A 21,146-nucleotide genomic window follows, 5' to 3' on the forward strand; every position below is an offset into this window, starting at 1 on the left:
TTATGTCTCTCTGGTTTTTTTTTTCATTGCCCTAGGTTTTACTATGAGCAAAGAATTCTGCAGAAGGTCTTTGAAGAATGGAAAGAAGAGTGGTGGGTTTCCCATCGAGAGTGGAAACTCCGTGTTCGAGCTGACTGTCACTATAGGTAGGATTTCATGTTACATTACTTTAATTTTACTGATACACGTTATCAAATAATTACTTGTTGGCATGTTTCTGGTCAGAAGGATAGAAATTTTTTTTCTGGTTTTATTGAGATATAATTGACATATATGAATTACTGTATGAGTTTCAGGTGTACAGAATAAAGGTTTGACTTACGTATTATGAAATGATTACCACAATAAGTTTAGCTAATGTTTATCATCTCATATAGATACAATAAAAAGAAAAGGGGAGGGCTTCCCTGGTGGCGCAGTGGTTGGGAGTCCACCTGCCGATGCAGGGGACACGGGTTCATGCCCCGGTCCGGGAGGATCCCACATGCCGCGGAGCGGCTGGGCCCATGAGCCATGGCCGCTGAGCCTGCGCGTCCGGAGCCTGTGCTCCGCAGCGGGAGAGGCCGCAACGGTGAGGGGCCCGCATACCGCAAAAAAAAAAGAAAAGGGGAAAAAAAAGAAAAAAATTTTCTCCTTGTAATGAGAACTTCTAGGATTTACTGTCTTAACAACTTTCATATATATCATACAGCAGTGGTAACTGTAGTCATCATGTTGTACATTACATCCCTAGAACCTCTTTGTCTCATAACTGGAAGTTTGTACCTTTTGACTGCCTCCCCCAACCCACCCCGGCCTCTGGTAACCACAAATCTGATCTTTTCCTGAGTTTTTTTTTTTTTTTTTTTTAAGATTCCACATATAAGTGAGATCATATAGTATTTGTCTTTCTCTGTCTGATATATTTCACTTAGCCTAATGCCCTCAAGGCCCATCCATGTCGTCGCAAATGGCAGGGTTTCCTCTTCTTTTTTTTTTTTTTTTTTTTTTTTTTCGGTACGCGGGCCTCTCACTGTTGTGGCCTCTCCCGTTCCGGAGCACAGGCTTCGGACGCGCAGGCTCAGCGGCCATGGCTCACGGGCCCAGCCGCTCCGCGGCATGTGGGATCCTCCCGAACCTGGGCACGAACCTGTGTCCCCTGCATCGGCAGGTGGACTCTCAACCACTGCGCCACCAGGGAAGCCCCCTCTTTTTTTTTAATGTGTATGTTTTTATGGGGTTTCCTCATTTTTTAATGGCTGAGTATATTCCATTGTATACAGATACCACAACTTTACCCATTCATCCACCTTTGGACACTTAGGTTGTTTCCCTGTCATGGCTATTGTAAATAATGCTGATGTGAACATGGTGGTGCAGATATCTTTTCAAGTTAGTGTTTTTGTTTCCTTTGGATATATTTCCAGAAGTGGGATTGCTGGATTGTCTGGTAGTTCTATTTTTAATTTTTTAAAGATCCTGCATACTGTTTTCCTTGGTGGCTATACCAATTTACAATCCTACCAACAGTCCACAAGGTTCCCTTTTCTCCATATCGTCACCAGCGTTTGTTCTCTCTTGTCTTTTTTTTCTTTTTTATGTCTTATTTTTTGGAGACCTAATTTCCTACTTTTCCTTTTTTTAATTGAGGTAAAATTGGTTTATAACATTATATAAATTTAGGTGCACATTATAATTCTATTTTGTCTTTTTGACGACGGCCATTTTAACAGGTGTGTGGTGATTTTGATCTCATTGTGATTTTGATTTATATTTGATTTATATTGATTTATATTTTCCTAATGACTAGTGTTGAGCATCTTTTCATGTACCTGTTGGCCATTTGTATATCTCCTTTGGGAAAATGTCTGTTTAGGTCCTTTGCCCACTTTTAAATTGGATTATTTGTTTTTTTTCCTATTGGGTTATATGAGTTCTTCATATATTTTGGATATTCCTTATCAGCTATATGGGTTGCAAATATTTTTTTCCCATTTTGTAGGTTGTTGTTGTCACTTTGTTGGCTGTGTCTTTTGCTGTGCATAAGCCTTTTGGTTTGCTGTAGTCCCACTTGTTTATTTTTTATTTTGTTGCTTGTGCTTTAGGTGTCATATCCAAAAAATCATTGCTAAGACTTATGTGAAAGAGCTTTTTTCCTATATTTTCTTCTAGGAATTTCATGGTTTCAGGTCTTGCATTTAAGTCTTTAATCCATTTCTAGTTAATGAGTGGTGTTAGATATGAATCTAGTTTCATTGTTATACATGTGAATATCCAGTTTTCCCAGCACCATTTATTGAAGAGACTGTCTTTTTTCCATTGAATATTCTTGGCTCCCTTGTCAAATATTAGGTGACGGTATATACTTGGGTTAATTTTGGGGCTCTCAACTCTATTCCATTAGTCTCTTTGTCTGTTTTTATTCCAGTGCCATAATATACTATAGCTTGAAAACAGGAAGTGTGATGCCTCCTGCTTTGTTCTTTCTCTGGATTGCTTTGACTGTTTGGGGTCTTTTATGGTTCCACATAAATTTTAGGATTGTTTTTTCTACTTTTGTAAACATGCCATTGGAATCTTGATAGGGATTGCATTGAGTCTATAGATGGCTTTTGGTAGTACTAACATTTTAACAATATTTTTCCAGTTCATGAACATGGAATACCTTTCCATTTATTTGTCTTCTTTGATTTCTTTCATTAATGTCTTGTAGTTCTCAGAGTAGAGACCTTTCACCACCTTGGTTAAATTTATTCCTAAGCATTTTGTTATTTTTGATGCTATTGTAAATGAAATTGATTTATTTCTTTTTCAGATAATTTGTTGTTACTGTATAGAATTGCTACTTAGTTTCTTATGTTAATTTTATATCCTATGATTTTACTGAGTTCATTGATTAGATCTAACAATTTTTTGGTTGAGTCTCTAGGAGTTTCTGTATGTAAAATCATGGCATCTGCAAATAGAGACAGTTTTACTTCTTCCATTCCAATTCCGATGCCTTTTTTTTTTTTTTTTTTTTTTTTTTGCCCAGTTGCTCTGGCTAGGACTCCCAGTACTATGTTAAGTAGGAGTGGTGAGAGTGGGCACCTTTGTCCTGTTCCTGATCTTAGAGGAAAAGCTTTCAGCCTTTCTCCATTGAGCATGATGTTACCTGTGGGCTTATCATATGTGGCCTTTATTATATTGAGATACTGATGATCATATGATTCTTTTCTTTCCTTCTATTATGTGAGGTATCACATTGATTGAGTTTGTGAAGGTTGGACCATCCTTGCAACGAGAAGAGTTTTGGATTATTTTCTGTATTTCTTCAAATTCTTTTTAGAGCAAGCAAGATCAAAGTCCTAAATTAAGCCCAAGCACACAATACTGTGTGCATTGTGAGCACATATACACAGAGATACCCCTCTAATTCAAGTAATCATTATGTAATGATCTTGCTAATGATTTGAATATGTTTTTCTCACTGACTCTCACTTCTGTATAATTTCTGATTCTGTCTTTTAAAATAATAAAGTTTTAATTTGTATTGATTGGGAGAAAATATATGCCCAATATAGAACATTAAGAAAATAGAAAAAACTTTAAAAATTTATTTTTTTAGCAGTAGAGAGAAGAAACTCTTAATCTTTGACATTTGTATTCCCAAAGATAAGTGGAAGAAAAAGTAAAAATTGGGAATTACATCACATACGTATTTTTATACATCTTATTTTGCGGTACACGGGCCTCTCACTGTTGTGGCCTCTCCCGTTGCGGAGCACAGGCGCCGGACGCGCAGGCTCAGCGGCCATGACTCACGGGCCTAGCCGCTCCGCGGCATGTGGGATCTTCCCGGACTGGGGCATGAAACCGTGTCCCCTGCATCGGCAGGCGGACTCTCAACCACTGTGCCACCGGGGAAGCCCTATACCTTTTTTAAAGTAAAAACTTAGTATGTCTTATACATTGTGTCTTTTTCAAATGGTATTCACTCATTATAATCATGTCTTTAAGCTCTTCGGGGCAGGGTTTCTGATTTATGGATATTTCAGATATCCATAAATACAGACATCGCTGAATTGTTCTAAGAAGCTGACAGAGTATGAAATCAAGTTTTAGGAAATGGGATAGTGAAGATATGGAGGGACTGACAGTCTTTTTTTTTTTTTTTTTTTGGGTGCTTTTTGGTTTTTTGCTGTGCGCGGCTTTCTCTAGTTGCAACGAGGAGGAGCTACTCTTCCTTGCGGTGCAGGCTTCTCATTGCAGTGGATTCTCTTGTTGCAGAGCGTGGGCTTCAGTAGTTGTGGCTTGCGGGCTCTGGAGCACAGGCTCAGTAATTGTGGCATACAGGCTTAGTTGCTCTGCGGCATGTGGGATCTTCCCAGACCAGGGCTCGAACCTGTGTCCCCTGTATTGGCAGGTGGATTCTTAACCACTGCGCCACCAGGGAAGCCCTGGGACTGACCGACTTAATGTGTATAATGTATGTATTGAGACAGAAAAGACGAAGGAGAACATTGACTGTCTTTTAGTGCAAAGGAGAGGTTATGTTTTACATGGTGTGGATGATTGAGATATGACTGTCATTCCAAATGCCACAGCTTTGTGGGTGCTGAAGGTGAAGTTATTCTAGGATAATTCACACCTTTCTTCCTTGGTAATAATATAAGGTGTGGAGAACGACACTCCAATTTTAGCTTAGGATATAGATTGGCTTTTTTGTGTCAGAAGTGTTCCGGTTAATTTCTCCTAAGTACAGAACGGACTGGGTATGTCGGATTAGGAGTTGTTTTGTTTTAAAGAAACGCTATTTGCTTTTTTGGCTCCTCAGATATTACTTGTATAACCTGATGTTCCAAACCTGGAAGACCTACGTGCATCAGCAGCGGGAGATGAGGAACAGGTACCTGAGAGCCGAGGATCATGGTGAGAAAAGGAAGTACACGTCTAAAGAAAATGTCTCCATTTGTCTTTTTTTTTCCTTTATTAAGATTTTATTTTTAAGAGCAGTTTTAGTCTCACAGCAAAGTTGAGGGGAAGGTAGTAATTGCCCATACACCCACTCCCCAACACATACATAGCCTCTCCCATTATCAGCATCCCCCATCAGTGTGGTACATTTGTTAACAGCTGGTGAACTTATACTGACACATCATAATCACTCAAAGTCCATAGTTTACATTAGGGTGTATTTTCTTTGGTGAGGTGTCGATTAAGTTCTTTTGCCCATTTTTAATTGGATCGTTTGTTTTCTTGTTGAGTTTTAAGAGTTCTTTGTATATTTTGGATAATAATCCTTTGTCAGATATGTCTTTTGCAAATATTTTCTTCCACTCTGTGGCTTGTCTTCTCATTCTCTTGACATTGTCTTCTGCAGAGCAGAAGTTTTTAATTTTAATGAAGTCCAGCTTATCAATCTTTTCTTTCATGGATGGTGCCTTTGGTGTTGTATCTAAAAAGTCATCACCATACCCAGGGTCATCTAGGTTTTCTCTTACATTATCATCTAGAAGTTTTATAGTTTTGTGTTTTACATTTAGGTCTGTGATCCATTTTGAGTTAATTTTTATGAAGGGTGTAAGGTCTGTGTCTTTTTTGCATGTGGATGTCCAGTTGTTCCTATACCATTTGTTAAAAAGACTATCTTTGCTCCATTGTATTCCTTTGCTCCTTTGTCAAAGATAAGTTGACTATAAGAGCCTGTTGCCAGGCTCTCTGCTGTGTTACACTGATCTGTCACTTCTTTTGTCAATATCACACTGTTTTGGTTACTGTAGCTTTATAGTAATTCTTCAACTCAGGTCGTGTCAGTCCTGCAGCCTCCTTCTTTAATATTGTGTTGGGTATTCCAGGTCTTTTGCCTCCATATAAATGTTATAATCATTTTGTGATATCCACAGGATAACTTGCTGGGATTTTGGTTGGGGTTGCATTGACTATGAATCAGGTTGGGAAGAACTGACATCTTGACAATATTGAGTCTTCCTATCCTGAACATGGACTCTCTCCCCGTTTATTTAGTTCTTCTTTTATGTCTTTCATCACAGTTTTGTAGTTTCCTCACACAGATTTCATATATGTTTTGTTAGATTTATACCTAAATATTTCATTTTTTTGAGTGCTACTGTGAATGGTGGTGTATTTTTAATTTCAAATTCCACTTGTTCATTGCTGTTATATAGGAAATCAGTTGACTTTTGTATATTAACCTTGCATCCTGCAGCCTTGCTATGAATTGCTTATTAGTTCCAGGAGTTTTTTTGTCAATTCTTTTTGGCTTCTGTACATAGACAGTCATGTCATTTGCAAACAAAGACAGTTTTATTTCTTCCTTCCCAATCTGTATACCTTTTATTGCTTTTGTCTAGTTGCACTAGCTAGAACTTCTAATATGATGTTGAAAGGGAGTGAGAGGGGTCATCCTTGCCTTATACTTGATTAGTGGAAAAGCTTTTGAGTTTCTCACCATTAAGTATGCTATAGGCTTTCTGTAGATATTCTTTATCAAGTTGAGGAAAATCCCCACTTTTCCTAGTTTACTGAGAGCCCAGATTTACTTTTGCCTTCACAAAAGCTCAGAAGCTTTTGTGAAGGATGAGTACATTGTCTCTGAGAGAGAATAACTCCAAGTCAAAGGGAAGACTTGTTCGATTCCCTTTCCTGTTTTCCAGGATGTGTGATCTCTGAGCGGGAACTCCTGTGTGATCATATCCCTATGGTTTTCTCTATATGGCATGGTTTTGGCACCTACCACTCACTTAAGCATGATTTGTGTGAACTGGCTGTTCCTGCCCTGCTGGTGCAGTGTTCTGGCTGTGTTTCTCTCGTAGCACTTGGGACTGTTGTCTGTCTTGCTGCCATGTGTCACATTGCAGTGCTTACTTCTGATCTTCTTTGTCCAGGTTGTCCCTTAGTGATCTTGTGGACAGTTTAGCTCTGGTCAGTGTCTGATTCCTCGAGTTGAACCCAGAAACCCATGTGGGGAGCCTAAGGGGAAAAAGGCACTAACTTTCAAAATGATGATGCAGCCTGCTGTTTCTCATAGCCATTTCACATGAATGCCCTATAGGCACCTCAAACTCAGCAAGTCCCCAGTACAGCTTGTCCACTGCTCCCCGTTTAGACCTGCTCTTCCTACTTTTCCTAGCTAAGCAAGAAACCTTACTTACGAACGGCTTCGTCGTAACAGCATTTAGTTATCTTCTCTTTAAACATGCCTCCCTGAGGTGTCCCTTGCACTCATCTTTTCTTTGCCAATGCCTGAGATTAAGCCTCATCTCTTTCCCCAGAATATTATAAGTACCTCTTCTTTTATCTCCTTGGATTTATTTTCTTCTTTTTATAGATAATCTTGTTTACTCTTTGCAAACATACCTTGAAGGGAAGCACCATTTTGCAGATGAGGAACTGGTGTGAGGTTACTTAGCTCAGTGACAAGGTCAGTACTCAGGCCCAGCTTATCTTACTCAGGAGCTTAAACTCTAAGCTACAGCACCATACTAGTCCTTGTTGCCTGAGATGTGCTGATTCATGAGGTCTGAGGTGGGCCCAAAGAAGCTGCATGTTAAATTCTTTTTCATATTTTGACTTGACTTGTCAACAACTATGAAATATAAAGTATAGCTCTAGTCATCCTGACCACATTTTGGAGAATGTCCTCAAAATGTTTTACATAATTTTATTTTCTCCTTTGTGTTCTAAAAAGAAAAGAAACTTATGTCATCAGTGATGACTTTCATAATGAAAATGGAATTTACCACAAAGGGAGACTTATGGACTTTTGTGCCTCCCATATTTAGTAAATTCTCTTTCCTCCAGGATCATTACTGGTCCTTCTTATTCTGTTTCTCAAACAAATACATATAGTATCCTTTCCTTTTGTCTTGCTTATTCTACTTTACAATTATTGTTTCAAACAGCAAATTTTATAACATGACTTCTTTAACTTTATATTATGGAAATTTAAAAATATCTACAAAATGGAAAGGTAGAATAATGAACTTCCATGTACCCATCATCCAGCTTCCAATAATTATCGACTCACATATATCCATATCCACATTCACTTCTCTGCTTCCTCTGTTATTTCATGTGTAAATATTGCAGAATATAACTCTAAAAAAAATAAGGACTTTTATAATAAAAGATTTCTGAACAGTGCAGTACACTGATTTTCCTTTAAAAGTTTTGTAAATGTTATCACTTATATAACCATTCTTCACATCCTGCATCCTTATTAATTTTGTAGAGCTTCACAAGTTTTCCAGCAGAGGGCACTAGAAGACTGGAGGAATTTAGATATTCAAAGGAGGGATGTCAGAGCATTTGAACTTTTGTCTTAACCCAGAGTGATCCACCTCCCCCAGCCCCATTTTGAAAATCTCTTTGGTGCCATCTAGATGCAAAACAAAAGATGCGACAGGCCTGGAAGTCCTGGTTGATCTACGTGGTTTTTCGTAGGACCAAACTTCGGATGCAGACCACTGCCCTGGAGTTTAGACAGCGGAGTACTTTGTGGTGAGTGTGCTCCATTGCCCTACAGATCAGCAGCGTTCACTTTACCTCAGCTTTGCTTTATGCTACTGGAAAACCAGCATAAAAACCCACCTTAAAACAATGTTTTGGGGATTTCCCTGGTAGTCCAGTGGTTAAGAATCTGCCTTCCAATGCAGGGGACGTGGGTTTGATCCCTGGTTGGGGAACTAAAATTCCACATTCCACGGGGCAACTAAAACCACACGCTCTGGAGCCCGCGCGCCACAACTAGACAGAAGTTCGCGCGCCGCAACTAAGACCCAATCAGCCAAATAAATATTTTAAAAAAAACCCCAAAACAATGTTTTGAACATAATTGATACCTAATAAATATTTATTGGTAACTTGTTCAACATTGAGATCAGGTTTTCACTAAATCATAAGTAACACTAATTGAGTACTTACTAGAAAACCCTGTGTTAAGTTTCTGTGTGTGTTAATTTTTTAATGTAAAGTGTCTCATTTAATCCTTACCATAAACTATGAAATACTGTTATTGCACAGATTAAGATATATGAGCTCAGGCAAGTTACTCAACCTTTCTGAGACTTACTGTATAAGTTGTAATTAGCAGAACTAGGGCTCACCCACCCATCTCTCTGATGCCAAAGCTCATGCTCTTAACTGCTGCCTTGCACTGCATCTCAGCAGCATTGTCCACACATTGGAGGGTGAGTTAGTCCACTCTGAAAGCCAGGTGTGTGTAGCAATGAGCTGCTATATAATGGGACTGATTCCACTGTGCATTGTTCCCAGTGGTCCTCTGGTGTCCCAAATGGCAGTGTCTTAAAAGCTCAGTTCCAGAGCATGTCTGTAGTGTCTAAGGCTGGATCTGACCTTAGGAACCATCCGTTTCCAACCCTTAACTGGCAGCTCTAGAACTGTTTCTTGGCTGTTTAGGGAGAGGGACTTGAGCTCAGGGTCTGAGGCCCAGCCCTCACTGCCCTTCTCTTTTCTGGCTGGCCTTGCTCTGACTGGTCCCATCTTTGATTTGCTCTCTGACAGGGTGTGGTGGAGCACGTGGAGATGGCAACTGGGACAGGTTCACCTGGGCCGTGCCCTCCATGCCTCGGCTGTGAAGCACAGGGCCCGGAGCCTCCAGCTGCAGGTGAGTCCAGCAGACTCGGGCTTTGGTGTCCTCTGTCCACGTCGTCAGGCACCATACCCACAGTGGGAGCTTGGGCAGGTGGGGTCGGACTCCCAAGCAGAAAGCTGACCGTCATGCTGCTGCCTCTCTGCTGGGCCCCCCCTGCAGCTCAAGGGATGGAAGTGGGGTGCGAGGCAACTTGGAAGGCTGGACTCTTCAACAGACAGAGGCCGCTGGAAGGAATATGCTAGATGTGATTTCCAGTAATCTTTAGAGAGCTCCTGTTAATTGTGGAGCCGGAAGGGGATTTATGAATTAATTATAAATATGTTTAAAGAAACAGCAGTATATTCTTTATTTCCTCATTACTCTTTTCCTACAGCAAATTAGAAAACGAGGGCAGAAAAGAAACTAAGACTGAAAAGAAAACCTGGCTTTTTCATATAATTTTGCTTATTTCTTAGAGTTCCTTTTGGGAAAGCCACTAGCTTTTGGTCAGTTATAAAGGCTTAACATCTGTACCAAACGTATGCTCTGGTGAAGCTTTTTTATGGCCTTTGATAAGCTTTCTGAACTTCAGTCACTTTTTAGTGTCTCCTGGGTACTTATAGGGCTGCCAAGTCAGTCATAGAGAATAGAACAGGGAGGAGGAGAAAAAGAAGTGCGTGTTACTATATTGTAGGAGTAATAACTTCTTTTTTCCATTTATTTATTGATTTATTTTTGGCTGCGTTGGGTCTTTGTTTTTGTGCATAGGCTTTCTCCAGTTGCAGCGAGCAGGGGCTACTCTTCGTTGCAGTGAGCGGGCTTCTCATTGTGGTGGCTTCTCTTGTTGCAGAGCACAGGCTCTAGGCACGCAGGCTTCAGTAGTTGTGGCACATGGGCTCAGTAGTTGTGGCTCGTGGGCTCTAGAGCTCAGGCTCGGTAGCCGTGGCACATGTGCTTAGTTGCTCCGGGGCATGTGGGATCTTCCCGGACCAGGGCTCGAACCTGTGTCCCCTACACTGGCAGGCGGATTCTTAACCACTGCACCACCAGGGAAGTCCCTGTAGGAGTAATAGCTTTCTAATCTGACAACATTTTGTATCATCCATGGAAGAATATGCAGTATATAGAGATCATATGCAGACAGCATAGATTGGGGTCAGCAAACTTGCCCATGGATCAGATTTGGCCAGCTGATTGTTGTTGTAAATAAAGTTTTATTGGGACGCAGTTACACCTGTTCATTTATGTATTGTCTAAGCTGCTTTCAGGCTACAACGGTAGAGTAGTTGCAACAGAGACCATGTGGCCTGCAAAGCCTAAAAAAAGTATTATCTGACCCTTTAAGAAAAAAATTTGCTGACCTCTGAACTCATAAGTTCTTCTGAAGCAGTAGCAAGGAAATAGACATAGTTCTTGCCAGTGATAATAACGGTAACAAGAACAGCAGGAGCAGTAATAGTATTTATTGTGGTCTTACTGTCCTAGGTGCTGGACTAAGTGCTTTATATGTGTTATCTCAATTTTCAAAATTACTTTTTAAATCCTGTATTATTATAGGTTAAATAACTCAAATGAGGGTCATGCACCTAGCAAAGGTCAGAGCCAGTATTTGAACTGAGGCAGCCTGAAAAGTGCAAAGCTGTTCTTTTAACTATCATGCTGCCTTGTCCTCAGTAGACTTGTGCTCTCAGGAGGGAGAGGGAGCTATGAATGTGAAAATGCCAGAAGCATAGGAACATAATGAGGCTGGTTTTCTGTCACTGATGGACTTCAGCTATCGTCCCTTTCAGATAGTCACTTTGAGAACCTATAAACTCGTTCTCCTGGTGCTGCTATTGCTCAGAACACTTTTAGAATTCCTTTTTTACTGTTGCCTTCAAAGCTTGCAACAACAGATTTGAATGAATATTTTTAGTGATAGCAGGTTTTCATTGTTTGAGGTTAGATTTAACTTAGAAGACAGCCGAGAGTCATTCAGAATCAAATCCAATGAAAAACGTGAGCAATCAAGATAACACTGATACGGACCACACTATATGAGACTCTAAGGCAAATTTTATAGTGCAGATTGTAAATAAAATCCTTGTGCCTGATAAGTACCATATGATTTACCAAGAACTTAAATTTAAGTCATTCTCTTAATCCTCACAGCATCTCTGAACTAAGCAGGGCAGACGTCATGAGATATGTGAAATTTTAAAAAATTAAATTATGTACTTCAAAAATAAAAACATTAAATATAAAACATTTGTTAAAAATATTAAAAGATATCCAAGTACCCAACATACAGGTTTAAAAGGTGTTAGCATTTTCCATACTTGCCCCAGAATTTAATGTAATTAAATTCACAGTTTAAGCCCCCCACTTCCTTCCTTCCACCACCTTTCCTCCTTAGCGATAACCTGTACCCTGATACTGAAGTCCCCATTTTCTTGTGTTCTTTTGCACTTGTAAAAATGTGTGCATACATATACGTAAAGAATAAGTGTTCTGGACTTCCCTGGTGGCGCAGTGGTTGGGAGTCTGCCTGCCAATGCAGGGGACACAGGTTCGAGCCCTGGTCTGGGAGGATCCCACATGCCGCGGAGCAGCTAGGCCCGTGAGCCACAACTGCTGAGCCTGCGTGTCTGGAGCCTGTGCTCCGCAGCAGGAGAGGCCGCGATGGTGAGAGGCCCACACACCGCGATGAAGAGTGGCCCCCGCTTGCCACAACTGGAGAAAGCCCTCGCACAGAAACGAAGACCCAACACAGCCATAAATAAATAAATAATTAAAAAAAAAAAAAGAATAAGTGTTCTGACTTCGTGTTGTTAGGAAACTTATGAATGGTGTCATACTGTACATTTACTTTGCAGCTTGCTTTTTTTTAATGCAACAGTGTATTTTTGAGGTTTATCCATGTTGATACATAGAGATCTGTTAACTACCTATAATATGCCTTTGTACTGAATAAGGCTCAATTTACCTGCTCAGTGCTGCTGACCTGTTGATTCCTTCTGATTATGTTTTTTACAATTACAAACAATGTGGCAGACAGCACTCTTAAACACAGATCCCTGTGCAAGAGTCTGAGTTTCTCTTGTTCCTGGAAGTGAAACTTCTTTGGGTATCATCTCGTCATCCTTATCAAGCATCACCTATTTGCTCCAGTGCTGTGCCAGTTTATGTGCTAACATTTCAGTTCCCATTTCTTTTGGCCTCATCAGCGCTTTGCATTGTCAGACTTGGTCATTTTCACCAGTTTGATAGGTCTGAAGTGGTAATTCCTTGTTGCTTTAATTTACATTTCGCTGATTCCTAATGAAGCCCAGCATCTTTTCAGACGCTTGTTTGCCATTTGAGTTTCTGTTTTTCAGCTTGTTACTATCCCTCACTCCTTTTTTTCTGTTGGGTTATTTGCCTTTTTCTGCTCTGTGGACATTGTCATACATTCTGCTTACTAATCTTTTGACTATTAGGTACATTGCAAGTATTTTCTTCTAGTCCATAGCTTGTTTTTTTGCTTTGTTTATGGTGGGTTTTTTTTCATACAAGTGTTATTATTTTCAGTGTACCTAATTCTTGTATCTTATGGTTTGGTCTTTAATCCATCTTGGGTTTAATTTTATAAATTGTGTGTAACAGGGTCTTAGTTTGTCATTTTCCTTATGGATAATTTCTGCAGCACTGTTTACTGGTTAGTTCATCCTTTATCTTTTTTAAACTATTAGTCCACCTCCATTATAGAGCAACGTCCCATTTGTTCATGGGTCTATTCTGGGCTCTGTATTCCATTGGTCTATTTGTCTATCTCTGAGCCAGTACACACTGTTTTGATTATGATTTAATGAAGCAGGTAGGAAAGAACAGAGGTTCTCTAGTCAGACTGCCCAGGTGGAAATTCTGCTGCCGTTACCTATTAGCTTTGTGCCTTTTTTAATGAGTTACCTAATCTCCCTGTACCTTGACTTCTTTTTTTTTTAATATTGCATTTTGGTTTTTATTGCATTTTATTTTTTAATTTCATTTTTTTTATACAGCAGGTTATACATATTAGTATATATATGTCAATCCCAGTCTCCCAATTCATCCCACCACCACCCCACCTTATATTTCTTATCTGTAAGTAAATAATAATGGTACCTACCTCATAGGATTGTTGAGGATTAAGTGTAGTGATACATGTAATATGCTTAGAGCAATGCTTTGAATATGGAAATCCTCAGTAAATGCTAACTCTTCATTACTACTCCTGATCTTACTGTATAGCTCTTAAGTTTTCATACGTGGAAAGAGATCTTCTTTATTCTTGTTCTTTTTAAAAATTGTCTTGGCAGTTGTTCTTTACTCTTATTAATTTTAGGATCAACTCGTCAAGTTCCACAACAAAGGCTACTAGGATTTTTTATTATAGTACACTGACTTTTTACATTAGATTGGAGAAAATTGTCATGTTTGTGATATTGAGTCACCCCACCCGTGAGCTTGATGTAGCTTGTGATCTATTGATGGGCGTGAGAGGGAGAGTAGGAAAGATTAGGCCATGAGGTGACAAGGAGGCAGATGTAATAGTAAGGCTCTGCAGGCTGTGCCCATAAAGGCTTTGGCTCTTTTTCCAGGGGAGGGGGAAGCTACTGGCTTTGAGAGGAGGAGTGATGTGACCACACCCCACCTCTTAACAGGCTCCCTCTGGTTCATCGTGTTGTGCCTTTTGAGGAAGGAAGGGAGAGAGAGAGAGATATGAGAGAAAGGGAGTGTGTGTGTGTGTGTGTGTGTGTGTGTGTGTGTGTGTGTGTGTGTGTGTTCTGTTTTCAAGAAGAAACAATGGAAAAATAAACCAAAAACTAAGGAAAAGTGGTTACCTATGGGGGAAGGGAGGGAACAAAGTACTTCTGTGAATTTACTTTGTTACATAGGTTTAACTTTGGAACCATGTAAATATTTGATATAATTAAAAACAAAAAATCAAAAAGGAAAAGAACCAATCCCTAGGATTTTAGAACACGCTGAAACAAACATACCAAGTTTGTAGCAATGACTACAAAGAGAAAAGAATTACTTTAAAATACAATATTTTGGCTGTTCATCCCGAGTGGGATGTGTTCTAAGGACACAAAGAACTACTAAGAGATCTAAAATTGCATTCAGTGGTCTTATTGTAAGTAGCAGGTTTGGATTGTTGGGTTGAATCTGTTACAGTAAGATAAAGCAAATAACTATGGCTGTGTCATTAGGAAGCATGATTTTCAGTGTAAAAGGAAAGATTACAGGTACAAAATCAGAAATTAAACAAAAGCCCTGTTATCTGAAATTGGAAATGTCAGTATCAGTATGGACTCATGGTTTTTTTCCTCTAAAATAGTGAATTTCTAACTCTATTTACTGAAAAGACTTAAATGCTTTGTTACTGGCACTGCTTCTAGCATCCCCAGTGCCCAAGTTGTGGTCTCTTCTGTTTCCCACTAAAGGGAACTGAGGCTTTTTGGAGAAATGGCTGATTCCAGGTATAGAGCAGGAAATAGACGTCATAAGCCTAGGAGATAGTGTGCAGGAGTATGAGGAAATTAACAGAGGTTAATGGGGTTGTGTCAGAAGGACTCCCACAGGCTTAAGATAGAACAATTTGAGCATCAAAAAGAATAATGACTGCCGTGGATTGAAAACATATCAAATATGTAAAAATTCATGATTCATAATGAGAAAAAAAAGCTCATTGGTCACAATTTTGGGTTGTTAGAGCATTAATTCAACTCTTTGGAAATTAATGAAGGCCAAAGTCAAGCATTTATCCTGCCTTTCCTATACAAACTAATCTTTGAAAAACGAGAGGGTTAATGAGAGAGTAAGGCTTCTTTATAGAATTTCAGTTAATAAACGCAGGAGTATTAGAATTATAAAATTGCCACCCCAGTGAGAAAATGGATCTAGGCAGCAATCACCCAGAGGAAAGACAACAGGGAAATATAAGGGAGGAATCAGATTAATGCCATCTGAAGCCACTGGAACAGTCTTGGCATTGCTAAAACTATGGCAGCCAACCACAATGTGATGTAACAGGAAGTACCCAGCAGCACTTGAGACATGTTCTTGCCTAAAATTTGAACATGACTCCCACCAAGCCAAACATGAATCTGACTATCAGTTCATGGGAAATACAGGGATCAGAGGGACAAGTTAGAGACATCTGGAGGAGACAATCGGACAAATCTAAAACGTGGGACAGTTTATAGCGTACATGACCTGGTTTCTCTAACAAATTGGTAGCGTGAAGAGAAAAAAGGCAGGGAGGGAAATTGTCATATAAGATGGAGAGATTTAAGTGACATAACCACAACAAATGAGAAAGTACAATTCTGGCTGTTGTGTTAAGAACAGACCTCAGAAAATCAAGGATAAAAGCAGGGAGGACAGTTAGGAAGCGATTACAAAGTTCCACGAGAGATTCTGGACAAGGATGATAGGAAGATGGTTTTGGATTCTGGGTATGTTTTGAAGGTATTGCCGACAGGATTTGCTAGTGGATAGTTAAGATGTGAAGTGTTCGAGAAAAAGTCTAAGAGGACTCCCAGGTTTTTGGCCTAAGTAATTGGAACAATGGAGTTGCTATTTACTGAAATGGGGGTGTTGGAGGGAGAGGCAGATTTGTAGGGAAAGATTAGGAGGAGCTCCATTCTGAGCTCCGTATCTTCAGCCTGATGGGCCTTCCAAATGTCCACGAGGGGGTGTCAGGGAGGCAGCTGGATATATGTGTGGAGTCTTGAGGATGAGTCCAAACCTGAGATGTAAAGTTGGGAGTCCTCAGCATGCAGATGACATTTAGAGCCATGAGACTAGGTGAAAGCACAAAGGGAATGGGTGTAGCCAGTGGAACTGAGCCTGTCTGGTGAAGTGATGGGAATCAGCGGCAGGAACAGAGGAGAGGCCAAGGTATACTGGAAGCCGGGTGGAGGCGGGTGTGATGAGCTGTGTCACGTGCTTCTGGCAGGCCAGGGCAGATGAGGACTGAGATTTGGCCTTCGGATTGAGCCACGTGGAGGTCATTGATGCCCTTGATAAGAGCAGTTTCAGTGAACCCAATGGGGAGAGAATTCAAGAAAACCAGCTTAGACGAGAAATGAGAAAGGTAGAGAGCCCTTTTGAAGAGTTTGGAAAGGAAAGCACTTGGGTGTTAGCTGGGTGGCATAGTGGTCTAGAGAGGGGTGTTCGGTGGTTGGTTTGAGGATCACTGATTTATTCCCTTCAGGAAGTATTTGTGTGACAATAATCTTTCATCCCCAACTTTTTAATTTTGACAAATAACAAATCACAGAAAAGGTGGATTCTGGGTTCTCTTCACTAGTTTAACCCATCCTTAACATCTTTCCACATTTGCTTTCTCTCAAGTGTATCAGTATATTTTTTACATTTTCTGAGTTGCTTTAAAGTTGCAGACATAAAGTTTACCCTAAATACTTAAGCTCATATCTCCTAAAAATAAGGATGTTCTTCTATATAACCACAATATCAGTCATATCTAAGAAATGTAATGTTGATATAGTAATATCTAGAATACAGTTCGTATTGCAGCTGTATATTGTTGCTCTTTTAGTGTCAGGTGCAGGGTACAATCAAAGGTCACCCATTGCTTTTGGTTGTCACATCCCCTAAGGGAGAAATAACAACACACTCGAATGCTGATTTTAAAAATCTAGTAGAGAGTGGAAACTGATGATGCAGAAGGGAGTGGGGGGAATTGCCAGAGTGATAAACTTGAGAAGATGGGCTGTATGCATGGCAGGGGTAACTGTGATGGGAGAGTGGACAATTTATCCAGAGCAACAGGAGAGAAGGCAGAGCCTGTTGGCAGGTGGGGGACGTGTGGGAGCTTGAGAAAATTGTCTTTTGATTGCTTTTATTTTCTTGGTGAAATAGGAAAAATGGTATTCAGCTGAGAGGAAGGAAAGGGGAAGAGGTGTTATAGGTTTAAAAAGGTATAAGCGGGGCGGGGGGGCTTCCCTGGTGGTGCAGTGGTTGAGAGTCTGCCTGCCGATGCAGGGGACACGGGTTCATGCCCCAGTCTGGGAAGATCCCACATGCCACGGAGCGGCTGGGCCCGTGAGCCATGGCTGCTGAGCCTGCGCATCCGGAGCCTGTGCTCCGCAACGGGAGAGGCCACAACAGTGAGAGGCCCGTGTACCGCAAAAAAAAAAAAAACACAAAACCAAAAAAAAAGGTATAAGGTATAAGAGAAGGTATCAAGTCATCTATGACAGTCACCTTCAAAGTAGGGCATGCGTTTTGTTGAGTGTGCACGAAGACTTTCCCAAGGGTGTGCATTTATGGATAATCTTAACGGAATCCTTCTGTAGACCCTCAGTTTCTGTAGGTCCACGTCTTGGAGACTACTGTCCCTGAGAAAGGGCCTCTTGACCGTAGGCTTCCTCCCACTTTGAAAGAAAAGGCAGACCCTCCTCTCCTATCCCCAATCTGAATTAATTATATCACCCCTTGGATTGTCCCTGCTTCTTGTATATGCATTGATTTTATTAGTCCTTTTTTTTTCCCCCTTCTTAATCCAAAAAAAATTACTTTTTGGAAGCAGAGAATGCCCTTCTTAAAGATCTTTTCACCCCAGACTCCCATCACTTACGATTCTCCTTGGGAATTTCCCCTCCTTTTTAGCCTTTCCTGTGTGGGTATCTAATTTTAGCCTTTCCAGTGTGTGTGTTTCTCTTTTCCCTCACCAGTACTTCACCTCTGTTTTCCTGCCTCCATTGACTGTTGTCTTTTCTCTGGTTTTCAGGCTTGGTCACGGTGGCAGGAACAGCTTCTGCATGTCTGGAGGGAGAGGCAGAAGATGGTCTCCGCAGTGAAACACCATCAGCACGGGCAACAGTGGAGAGCCCTGAGGGCCTGGCTGGAATACCTGCAGGTGCGCAGAGAGAAGAGGCAGCGGAAAGGTGAGCAGGAAGTCCTGGGCTCCAGGGACAGAGGGTTGGTCAGAGTGCCCACTCTCCTGTTGCCTGTTACTGCCAATAGGGTGGTAACTTATTAAGGGGAGATATAACCGTGTTACACCACAGATTTTCAAAAAGGAGATTGAGGAGGAAGATAAATCATCCTCAATTCACAGTTAAGATATTTCCTTCTGTTTTTTAATCAATATTTAATTCAATAGGATTTTAATTATGCTATAAATACTGTGATTATTATGATTAGTATGATACACACAATTTTGTATCTTTTTTCTAACTTTTTATTTTATATTGGAGTATATCCGATTAATAATGTTGTGATAGTTTCAGGTGCACAGCAAAGAGACTCAGCCATACATATACATGTATGTATCCATTCTCCCCTAGACTCCTCTCCCATCTAGGCTGTATCTTGCTTTTTTTTTTTTCACACAACTAATCAATACTTTCCTGTGTCTTTAAGTGTTCTTAATAAATGTTAGTTTTTAAATGATTGTATTTTACAGGAGAGGGGCTTACCTTATTATTTTTTTTTTTGGCCTCGCTGTGCATCTTGCAGGATCTTAGTTCCCCGACCAGGGATCGAACCCATGCCCCATGCAGTGGAAGCGCAGAATCCTAACCACTGGATCGCCAGGGAAGTCCCTAGCCATTCTTGTATTAATAGATATTTGGGTTGTTTGTCCTCAGTTATGCAGATGCATGTGATTTATGATGTTGAGCTTTTGAACACTATTCTGATGGTTTTATTTCCCCGAGAGAGGTCAGAAGTAATGATAAATAGGTCATGATCGTAGGTACTTTTTGTACTTCAGTTTCTTGAGCCCACAGAGCAGTGAGTTGAACACTGTGCTGGCCGCAGGGTTAGGCTCTCCTGCTTACCCTAGGCCTCCCTGTGGGACCTCCTAGGCTGCCTACACTGTCTCTTGGGAGAGGGAATGTGTCTGTGTGAAAATAGTGACGGGGGACCACCTGTCTGGTTGCCCAAGCCTGGAAGTTGAAGGCATGAAGCTATTTAATGATGAGCTGCCGACTAACATGCCTCCAGTTATGGCATTCTCATTCCAGGACCAGTTCCCTTCCACTTGCTGGACTTAAGCTCATCAGGCCAGTTGCTAATTAGTCTTAAAAGGAGATGGAGCTGGCAGCCTGTAGCAGCCTGGCTGAAAGCTCACAAAAGCCTTTGACAGCATGTTGACCAAGTTGTGTGTCATTGACTCAGACCCTGAAATCCCATCCGGGAAACACTGATAAAGAGGCAAAAGTGAAATGGAGTCTTCTTTGAAAGCAGCAGTCGCCATTACTGCTCCTCAGTAGCTAACTAGGAGCCTCAGCCCTTTGATAGAACCCTTTTCTCTTTGCTGGGAGAGAAGAGATACACTGACAGCTAAGGGATTCCTCCCGTGTTTAAAAACCTTTTATTCTGGGACTTCCCTGGCAGTCCAGTGGTTAAGACTCGCACTTCCAGTGCAGGGGGCATGGGTTTGATCCCTGGTGGGGGAACTAAGATCCCACATGCTGCATGGCACGGCCGAAAAAAAAAAAAAAAAAAAACCAAGAAAACACCTTTTATTCTAACGTTCTTCAAGCAGCCTTGAAGCCCTGATGCCTGCCAGTAGTGGGTTTCATCCTGTCTTAAAGGTGCTTCCAGCTCATCGCCCAACCTTGAGGGGGCAGCACTTAAGCTATTTTCTCTGTTGCAGAGATGGCTGAGGGATTCCACTGCGTCATTGTGCTCCAGACACACTTCTGTGATTGGCGGTGGGCCTGGAAGCGGAGGGAGAGCTTGTACATCCACCACGAGCGGGTAGAGGGGCTGGCCAGGAGGATGGTGCTGCGGAGGGCCTTTATTCACTGGAAACACTGTATCCTTTGCACCACCCAGCCCTGTCTGTACAGCAAGAACAGCAAGAGCTCACCAGCCTATAAGACAAGAGTCAGGAGATACATAGGAAGTAATTACCCAGCAGTTTAAGACAATTCGGATCTCTGTTGACTTCTTTTTAAAATATTTTGTTTCATTTTGGGAATATTCATACAAAAGAGTGCATATAACAAACATTTATAGTCTAAAGAATAATGGTAAAATGAGCACAACTCAAAAAATTAGAACATTGCTCTCACCCCAGTCTGCTCCTCCCTGACTACATTCCCTTTCCTCCCCCTCAGAGGCATTGCCACTGCCCTGATTTTGTTATCATTTCATTGCTTTTTTCTACCCATTAGATGGTAGAAATAGCCACAGCCATTTCTGCTTCGTTTCATTTCTGTTTCAGATTTGTTTCATTTCATTGCTTTTTCAGAAAGCCATCTGTCCTTGATGGCCCTGTCATTATGATCCTAGCTTCCATTCACTGAGCTGTTTACTGTGTGCAGACATTTTGCATTATCTCATTAATCCTCATAGCAACCCTGTGGAGTAGGTCTCACCGTCTCCATTTTACAGATGAGGGAACAGGTTGGGGGGTGCTAAGTGATTTTCAAACTCATTGGCAGAGCCAGGCTTTTGACTCCAGTGCACCTTCTTAATCACTGCCCCTGCTGCAATACGTGCCCAGGTGTGGGATTTGGACCGCCTTGGGTGTTCACCCACACTTTTATTTGTTCACTGAACTCTTGCTTTGTTTTAAACTCCTGCC

General features: G+C 41.0%; 1 protein-coding gene across 16 annotated transcripts in view; it reads left to right on the forward strand.

Moving 5' to 3' along the window:
• Nucleotides 1-21,146, forward strand: part of SFI1 (SFI1 centrin binding protein) — an 84,335-nt gene that overhangs the window by 30,337 nt on the left and 32,852 nt on the right. For 14 of the 16 annotated variants that reach the window (XM_033837234.2, XM_033837233.2, XM_033837239.2 and 11 more), the window contains 6 exons: nucleotides 36-146; nucleotides 4,796-4,890; nucleotides 8,364-8,481; nucleotides 9,505-9,607; nucleotides 18,336-18,492; nucleotides 20,211-20,372. In XM_033837234.2, coding sequence (XP_033693125.1) covers nucleotides 36-146; nucleotides 4,796-4,890; nucleotides 8,364-8,481; nucleotides 9,505-9,607; nucleotides 18,336-18,492; nucleotides 20,211-20,372 — 746 coding nt within the window. Of the gene's footprint in view, nucleotides 1-35; nucleotides 147-4,795; nucleotides 4,891-7,309; nucleotides 7,403-8,363; nucleotides 8,482-9,504; nucleotides 9,608-18,335; nucleotides 18,493-20,210; nucleotides 20,373-21,146 lie in introns of those variants that run through there. The other 2 variants (XM_033837247.2, XM_033837246.2) reach the window with 2 other exon arrangements.

The sequence above is a fragment of the Tursiops truncatus genome, chromosome 13 (genome assembly GCF_011762595.2).
Source record: "Tursiops truncatus isolate mTurTru1 chromosome 13, mTurTru1.mat.Y, whole genome shotgun sequence".
NCBI classification, from domain to species: Eukaryota; Metazoa; Chordata; class Mammalia; order Artiodactyla; family Delphinidae; genus Tursiops; species Tursiops truncatus.